This window comes from Octodon degus, unplaced genomic scaffold, assembly GCF_000260255.1.
Source record: "Octodon degus isolate 3935 unplaced genomic scaffold, OctDeg1.0 scaffold00098, whole genome shotgun sequence".
Classification (NCBI taxonomy): Eukaryota; Metazoa; Chordata; class Mammalia; order Rodentia; family Octodontidae; genus Octodon; species Octodon degus.
In genome coordinates this window covers 2,910,138-2,919,113 of record NW_004524674.1, presented here as the reverse complement: position 1 = coordinate 2,919,113, position 8,976 = coordinate 2,910,138, and the positions used below count along the sequence as shown (strand labels likewise).

Genomic DNA, 8,976 nt, shown 5'->3' with positions numbered 1-8,976 from the left:
AGAGATGCTGTGGGCACTGTCTGTGGGACCCAGTACAGGGAATGTGGATGGTGAGCCCAGGGATTGGCAGCCAAAATATCTCACTCACCTCCAATGGCTCCTCTTTTTGTCAATTAACATCAGAGGAAGAGGACTTGTGGTGCTCCAGATTGCACCTTTATTGTCCAGGGTCTCCATGTGCAGGTCACCTAGAGAGTGAGGAACAGACAGATGGAAGGGTTCCCCTGGAGCTACACATGAGGAATCTCTGTCTGGGACTGACAGGGAAGTGGTCAGTTCTGAGTTCTTCTGCCTGGTCTCCCACATTAGGTCCATGGTAGGCTTGTCCTGAGGCTGGCCAGCCTGGTCATAGCAGAGAATTTGCCTACAACTTCTGTCCCTGTCCTAAGGCTGCCTGCTGTCTGCAAACATCCTTTGCTCACTGCAATTCCACACTGGTCCAGAAGTGTCACTCCCCCGAGCATGTGCCAAGGTGGTGAGCTGGGAGTGAAATGACTCAAAAGGTAGATTGGCAGTCAGGGATGGGGAGTGGATTCTCAGGCCTCAGCAGCTCAGAATGGGAGGTCAATGCTATGGTTCATGGTCTGGTCCAAGCCATAGACAGGATAGAAATAAAAGATAGGTAAGAGAGAAGACAATCATAACTAAAATAAGACTCTTTAAGAAGAGTGCAACTTCCACACTCTAGTGCAGAACAGGTATGGTGATTTATATTAGCTGTTTGTTGGTTAAATTTAGGCTCTTTTCCTGTCTGACTCTTCACACTGAAAACTCCTCAGGAATAGAGAATGCCTGTAATTTGGCTTAAGTAAGAAACTAAAGAGCTAGAATCCAATCCTCAGATAAAGGAATAGGTTGAGGAAATTCAAAGAATCCTTAAGTTAACCATTTATAAAAACTGTGCTCCTATGTGTTATATGGGCTGGTACCCTTCTCAGCAGCAGGCTGTATTTTTCTGGGTTTCCACTTTCTCAAGAGAAGACTAAGTTTCCCATTACAGTAACTTTGGTGGTGGTCTCTCTTGTGGGCCTGCAATATACTTCTTTGAATGTGTGCCTTTTAATTTCTGCCTAATAACCTCCTTCCTATGCTTCTTACCACTCATAAGCATTCATTTTTGGGAGGAATATGAGTCTGGAACCTGCAAGCTTATTGTACAAGTGCAGTGGGTTTGGATCCTTATCTCAGCTTCAGGGAAATCAACAATCCAGGGCAATTTCCATGTTTTAGTATTAGAGAATTTTATTTGGAATAGGGCCCTATAGGTGGTTAATCTGCCCTGTCCCACTCTAAGCAAAGGGGTATGGAGGCCATGAAGGCCTTGACCTTCCATAGTGACACTGCCCCCATCTTAGTGGTCCCAGCACAACCCAATGAAATACCTGACTGTGGTATCTGCTTGAATGAGGATGTGCTGCACCTCTCTTCTCCGCCTTCCGGGTCTTCTGTAGGGATCCTTGTATCTGGATATCTACACATGGAGATGTTCATTCTGTGTCAATCTCAGGGAAGCCAGGGCTTTGTATTTGACACACTCAGTTACAATTCAATGCACTCAAATTTGAACTCCATCCCTTAATTCTGAAGTTCCCATCTCTGTGTGTGGCCCTCCATCCACCCACATATCCATGCCAGAACTGGGGTATCATCTTGAATCCTCTTTTGTTGCTGTGGCTTAAATGTGTCTCCCATAGTGTACACTTCATAAAGTTACTCCCCAGTACAATTGTATAGAGTTCTATTAACTCTAAGGAGTGATGGGATTTTGAGTCTTAGCTGTTACGTTGAGATTACTGGCTTTATCATAGTAATGCAGCTGTTGTGGCAATGACAGATATGTCACAAAATTGAGCTGGGCCCCCTCTTATTCTCCTCTATGTGTTCTGGCCTTTCCTTTTCTATAAACAGGTCATTAGAGACTTAAACTCTTATAGTTTAGCCTTCCCAGCCTCAATAATGTAGCACAGCGCAGCACAACACAGCACCGCATAGCACAGCATAACAGCATAACATGACATAGGATAACATAACAACACAACATCTATCATATCACATAACAACACAACATAATAACATAACATAGCATAACTATTTCTGCTTAATCAATCAGTCTCAGATTTTGTGTTATAATTGCACAAAATAAACTAAAGCACTTGCCCACCCTCAGCTGGTCATCTGGCCAATATGTCAAATGTAGCTTTCCTTTTATCCCGCACTCTCCACTTCTCATGGCCTCCATCCTGTCCTAGGTGCTGGTGTCTGTGGCCTGAAGCACTCCAGCACCCTCTAAAATGTTTTCTGCCCTGGCCCTCTGCTATTCCTTTTCATAATAGTGGGTGATTTTAAAACGTGAATGCAACATATCACTTCAGTGCTGATTCCTACAGTATCACTCCATTGCCCGTGGAGGAAACAGAAAGATAACAAGTCCTAAAGGCCTTGCTATAGGCCTTGTCATCCTCCACCCCACTTATTCACTTTCTCCCTGATTACTGACCTCTAGAAAAGTGGCTATTAAACTCATTCTACTTAAAATGCATCAGGATATATTTAAAATATTACACTGCAGGATTTTGTTTGGGCTCATAGAGATTTTGAGCAGATCTGGATGAGGACTGACTTTGCCCTTGGATGATGGTGATGCTGCTGCCCCTTGCCTGTACACCACACTTTAAGTAGAGCCACATCCCACAGTTGGCCTCCTCCTGGTCCTTCATGGAGCTAAGTTCTCTTCTCCTTCATAGTCTCTCCTTCTGCATAGAATCAACTCTTTCTCAAACCCCTCTTAACCACTCACATCTTTCAGAGCTTGACTCAGTTCCTTGAGTGAGTTAAGTCAAGCCCACCAGTGTGTGTACATTGACCCCAGGTACCATTACCGATGGTTGTGTGAAAACCTGTCCTTGTCTCCGTGGTGGACCAAGCTCCTGAAAGATGGGCTTCATCTGTTTTGCTTACTATTGTGTTTCAGATTCCCAAGTAGTGGTTGATGCACAGTGATTTGTAGAAAACTCTTACTCCATAATGAATGACTTCCTCTGTTTTGTTTTAAACCTAGTCATCCTTTCACTTTTGCTGAGGTGAAACTCCAAAGCCATGCCATTAAAGATAGAAGATTTCAAAATAATGGGTCAAAATATGTTCATCAGAATGCACACTGGGGCTTCAGTGTGTTCTGTGGGACCTGCCCTGAAGCCCTGTCTCAGTCCTGAGGGTGGGTAAGTGTCTGTGCATTGAGGGGTGACTGGTGATAGTGACATGTTGGTGGCTTTCCTCCAAGTGTCTCTCTCTGTCTTTTTCCTGATATTCCCTTGTGATCACTGTTTTCATTGCTTCAACATCCGTGTACATTCAAGGAAAGCTTACACGTGCGTACTTTACGTCACATTATCATGAGCTGAGAGCATGAACTCAGTTTCTAATGAAGGGGTTAATTGGGCAGGTGATCTGATCTTATTTTCAGTACATAACCAAAATGCATATGTTACTCTGGTTGCTGTGCTATCTTGGTGTCTTGCTGACTCTGTGCCTCCCAGACCCTAACACCTGCCCCATCTCTCAGCCCCACACCAGATCCAGAGGCTTAGCCCTAAGCTTGTGTCATCCTGAGGAAGTTCCAGTTCCATCTCTTACTGTCCACTGGAGATGAGCAGCTGTGGTTTCTCTTGCTCCAGGATCCTCAGCTCCTCATCACTTAGCAGAGTGACATCCAGCCTGCAAGAACAAGAGAAATCTCTTTCTTTTGGAAGCTTCCCACATTGCCAAAGTGCACAGGGTACAGTATATCTGCAAACTAATGTAGGCATCTGGCCACTGATGAAGGAATCTGTTCATATTAGGTTTCCTGGAAATTGACCAGTGTGATCAAGGTAAAGTGATTCATTAGTAGTTTTCTTGTGTAAATACCCATGTGTTTTCTCATAGGATATGAATATGCATCTCGTTTCCACTTGGTTAAGCCTCTTTCAGGACTTCAAGCTCATGTCTGCTCACTAGTATATTTATTTATTTATTTATTTTTGTAGCTGGCTCAGCCATGGGGGTGGGACTGGCACAATATGTGGAGTCAGGGATTGAACCGCGGTTCTTGTGTATCTGCCTAAGCTTGCCTAAGCAGATGCTTTAGATTGTTGAGCCATCTTGTCAGCCCCTTACAATTATTTGTTTATTTATTTTTCACTGGTATATTGATAAGGCCTGGCATGTGCTCTGCATGTCAGAGGCCTGCCACTAATAGATGACAATAAATAAATGGATGAAGTTTTCCTCCAGAGTGAAGTGAACATTTAAATCCTGTATAACGTGTACTTTATAAATCAATATCATTTAGTCAATTCTCGTTTTTAGATCACCCTGTTTTTGGAGGTTGGGAAGAAATGCAGAACCATACCCTAGGTAGACAAGTGGTGTATAATAGATTGAATACACATACATTGTATGTTACTATGAGCCACAAGTGAGTATGACAGTTGGAGTGCACTGGTCAGGAAACAGGGTCTTACAGAAGACTGTTACTTGCTGAACTCACATAGTGTAAGTGACATAGTTAGGACAAAGCCCAGGCTAGTTATATCTGCATCTATTTTTCTTCTTTTTTCCATCCCAGGGTCCCCATAGCCTTACCATAGTAGTATGAGTTGGCATTTGGGCTTCCTGAGACCCTCAAAGAGCAGATGCACACCAAAGCTTCCCAGGTCATTCTGCTGCAGGTCCAACTCTTTGAGGCTGGAGCTGGTGCTGAGCACAGAGGCCAGATCCTGGCAGCAGTTGGAGGTGAGGCCACAGCCAAGAAGCCTGCAGGATGGATGCACATGAGTCCATAGTCATTGTCTCCAGGTTTGCTATCTGGGTATCTGGATCCTGAATACCTTTCTTGTATTTTTGCATTATACCTATGGAATCTTGCGAAAACAGTCAATCTTTTGACTCCATGTTTTCATCTGTAGAGATAGTGAGGATTAGATATTATAGGTGTGACAGAGTCCTTAGCCTTCCAGAAATTGCTGACCCTTGACATTAGGAAGTAGTTCCATTTGGTTTCTTTTTCCATTTTCCTATCCCATGGACATCTTTGTCCACATTTATCCACTGTAGAAAGAAGCAATGGTTCTGCAAAGGGAACACTTTGTGCTTAAAAGCAGGGAGGAGGAGCAAGGTGTGATGGCTCATGCCTGTAATCTCAGTACTTGGGATGTTAAGGCAGGAGAATTGTTGTAAGTTTGAGACCTTCCTGGGCTACAAAGTGAGCTGAAGCCCAGCCTGAATTACATAGAAAGACCCTGTTCCCCTCCAAAAAAGAAGGAAGTGGACCAGAACTGCAGTTAGCATCCCTCAGTGCATGAGTAGAAGCCAAAAGGTGAAACTGATGGCAGCTCTCTCAAGAGTGCACATATGTGTATAATTTTGTGCATTGAGGCAGAGGTCATCAGGGCATAGGGAGATGTGAACAACCCACTCTTTTTGTATGTGGTAAGGGATGTGGTTCTGTCATCCAGATGAAGGTAGTGGCAGAAGCCTGCAAAAGGTACACACCAGTGAGTTCAGTTGTCTCACTTTTGACAAGCAATGTGACCTGTTATTAGGCAATTGCTGGTTGGTGAAGACTTCAGAAACAGCAAACAGAATAGTTCTCTGAGTTCTTCATTCATTTAGTCCTCTGAAACATTTTAGAATGTCACTACTTTACCACCCTTCTCTAGTATTTTGAAAATAAGACCACAAAAATTCTATCTCCATTCTGAACTCAGACTCATGCTTATATCTTTTTTAAGGGTCCGTAGGGTGTTTAGTGTCTCACCACTAGCTTGGACTCATAGTGATTCTCCTGTTTACAGTCTCACAAGTGCTAGGATTACAGACCCACACCACCACACCGAGTCTCAATTGTTGTCTCAGCATGTCCCGTGGGCAGGGCCAGCATGGCAGGCCCGAGGATCAAACCCCAGGCCCCTGGGCCTGTTTGCAGGTGCTTTAGTCAGCTGAGCTATTTGGTCTTTACTTCATGCTAATTGTTAATGATGTCCCTTCAAGAAATAGAGGCTACTGATCTGCCCTTAGAGTGTGGGTTTCGGAGTCATAGGTTTCAGTTTGACTAATGTGCCCATAGCGAATGAGACTCTATCATGGGCTTGAGAAGAACTTGGCTTGTGTATATGCATATGAATTCCTGTGACCACAGCTCTGGATCCAGACAGGGGTGAATTTCTACCCAAGACTCCACAGTATATTGAATTTCCATGAGTTCCTCCTACTCCACATAATCTGACCCTTTTCCTTGCCCCTTTTTTTGGTTTGCCACATCGTCATCTACCTCCTGTACCATCTCATCATCCCTGAAAATCAGTGTCAACCAGAAAGGAGCAATTACTTCAGTTTCTGAAGCTTGCAGCTTGGATGTTTTAGATCCTGCCTAAGGTGTTTTGCTCTAGTATCTGTTAGCATGTTGAAGTCTAACTCTAGCTCTGTAAGGGTCTGGCTGGTGCTCAGCATGAAGACAAGATGCTTTCAGCTCTCAGGTGGGATCCCACAGGTAGCCACCTGTGGATATAAACAGTTATGATTTACATGATCAAGTTTGGTTTAAAAAAACACCCATAGTACCATGGTGGAGGCCACAATGTTGGGCTGGGTGTATGTGGATTGCCCTCATCCTTCACCGCTACTCACTGCTAACCAACCTTCTTGGTTACAAGACACACATAGATGTTGGGTGGGCTTAAACATTGACACAAATAACAGTAAGTCAAGCTTTGTTTAGAGTTGTCTAATGTTTTCCTACATTATCTCAAGTTAAATTTTATGTCCTAATTGTGTCTACCATGTCATTCAACCTGGATCCATGTCATCTCTCACTTATTATCTGCTTTAGCACTATCGTCATTAGGTTGTTTCCTATTTGGTCACCACCCAAAGGTCTTAGAATCTGGTCATTCTTTTTTTTTTCTTTTTAATAATTTTATTGAGAAACAAATAGAAATGAGACAGTTTCTAAACTGATTTCTAGCACAGTTTCAATAATTAGTATGTTGCATATTGTTGTCTTAGTGGTTATTCATTGTACAAGATGGAGACATGATATCCTGTGCACACACACTATTAGAACAAATGTCTCTATTTATTGAATTAAGAGAATGCAGCTGTATATGTATTCTACTTTGAATATACAGATACAAAATGTCATTCATTTGTACCCCCTTTGTTTCGTAGCTTATTCCCTCATAGCCTCAGGTCTTAGCTCATAGGTAAGTGAACTTGGTGAAGTTGTGCTTTAACACTTTCTTTTCAAAATTGTATGTCTGTCCCTAGAGTTCTTGTTTTTTTTTTTTTTTTTTTGAACCGGGGATTGAACTCTGGCCCTTGCATTTGCCAGGCAAGCACTTATTCTACTGAGCTATCTCCCCAACCCCTTAGAGTTCTTCTTTTCCTTTTTGTTTCATCTTTCTATCACCCATTTCCCACAAGATGTATTTCACTGATTTCATTGGAAGTTTGTCTTCTTTTCCATGTGGAATGTGAGCTCCATGAGGAAGATCTACCTCCTTTGTTATAATCTAAATCACGTTGCCTACCCAAATTCATTTCTTATATGTTCTACAAGTGAATGAAGGCAACAGAATTGAAAAAGGAGAAGTCAGGGGCAACTGAAGGTAGAGGATGTTTGATGACTATTACAGGGAAACGATGGTGCTGCTAAGGTGTGAGCAAAGGCAGGGCATTCTCCCAGCTTTCAGCACAGAGCTAGAATTACAGTGCACATTAAGTTTAATCATTACATACTGTCTTAGAGTAAAGCTACTTTTGTGGATTCATTCACTGCAATGGACTCATCATTGCAAGATGTGCTGTTCGGATACCCCTCTTAAGTCCCAAAGTCTTCAATGCTACTGAGAAAATGTGGTCATGGCCCTTGCTGAGGAGGCTGAGGATATCTGAGTGAAGGCAGTCTGGGCATCATGCAGGGTAAATGCTCTGGGCCCAGCAAAACATGGGGTCATATCTCACTTCTTTTAGGGCTACTTGAACAATAAGGGAAGTTTTCTTTATCTACAAGTGTAGTTTATTTACCTGTAGCATGGATTTTCTGAGTCTTGTGAAGGAAGCCAAAGAGAGAGGTCATGTGTGTTATGTACTTGGGACATTGCCTAGCAGGAGGTCAGTGCTTGCAGCATGTTGCTGCTGTAGGACCAGAAATTCTGAATATTCCTGAACCTCTGAGCTTCTGTGCTTTATTGAGTTGTTCTCTATCTCCCTGTCCCAGGCTATTCCAAGGATTTTCCATGGGTGTCTTTCTTTCCAGGCTGTCTAGCCCTGCTTTGATATTTCTCCTCTTGTGAATGCTCTTTCACTATGGAGTATGCTATATTTCAATTTTTTTTATATAAAGAAAGACTCTAGAATCCTTGGCTTCTGTTCTCCCCCCCCATTTTTAAAGAGAAGTTGAAAAGCGAAATACAAGGAAACTGAAAAAAAAATCATAGAATGTTATAGAATCTTATGTGTGTGTGGAATCTTGAAAAGCACACCACACAGAAGCAGAGGGCAGCATGCTGATTAGGAGAGGAGTGGGAGGCAAGAGATCCAACTTCCTCTGCTTGACTCTTGTTCCTCATGCCCGGGCTTCACTTGGTCAACTCCCCTGTTTTGTTTAGCTCTCTTTGAAGACACTTCCACAAGGAGCACTGTTCCTATTGTTAGTTGTTTCTTAGCATAGTTTTTTGATTAATGTTAGTCTCCCTCTACCTACAGGGGAAAAGAATCTTGTCTTTGGTTCTTTGCCATAACAGCTACAGCATCTGTCACTTTGTGTGATCAGTGAGGCTGTGGATGAATATCTGATAAACATAGACATCAAATCCTCATCACAAAATGAAGTTTCTAACTTCCTTTCCCTACCTGACCTGCTTAAGGAGAACCTAGTGCAGACTCACCTCAGGGTCTCCAGCAGGCAGCAGGGGTGATCGAGGGTCTTACAAAGGC

At 42.9% G+C, this 8,976-nt stretch overlaps 1 protein-coding gene across 1 annotated transcript in view; it reads right to left on the bottom strand.

Annotated features, from left to right (window-relative positions):
• LOC105743096 (NACHT, LRR and PYD domains-containing protein 1-like) overlaps nucleotides 1-8,976 on the bottom strand; it is a 32,703-nt gene that overhangs the window by 12,874 nt on the left and 10,853 nt on the right. The window contains exons 2-6 of the mRNA XM_023723412.1: nucleotides 8,928-8,970; nucleotides 4,624-4,794; nucleotides 3,634-3,714; nucleotides 1,383-1,471; nucleotides 89-188 (exon numbers count right to left, since the gene is read on the bottom strand). Of these exons, the coding sequence (XP_023579180.1) occupies nucleotides 89-188; nucleotides 1,383-1,471; nucleotides 3,634-3,714; nucleotides 4,624-4,794; nucleotides 8,928-8,970 (484 nt within the window). The remainder of the gene's footprint in view (nucleotides 1-88; nucleotides 189-1,382; nucleotides 1,472-3,633; nucleotides 3,715-4,623; nucleotides 4,795-8,927; nucleotides 8,971-8,976) is intronic.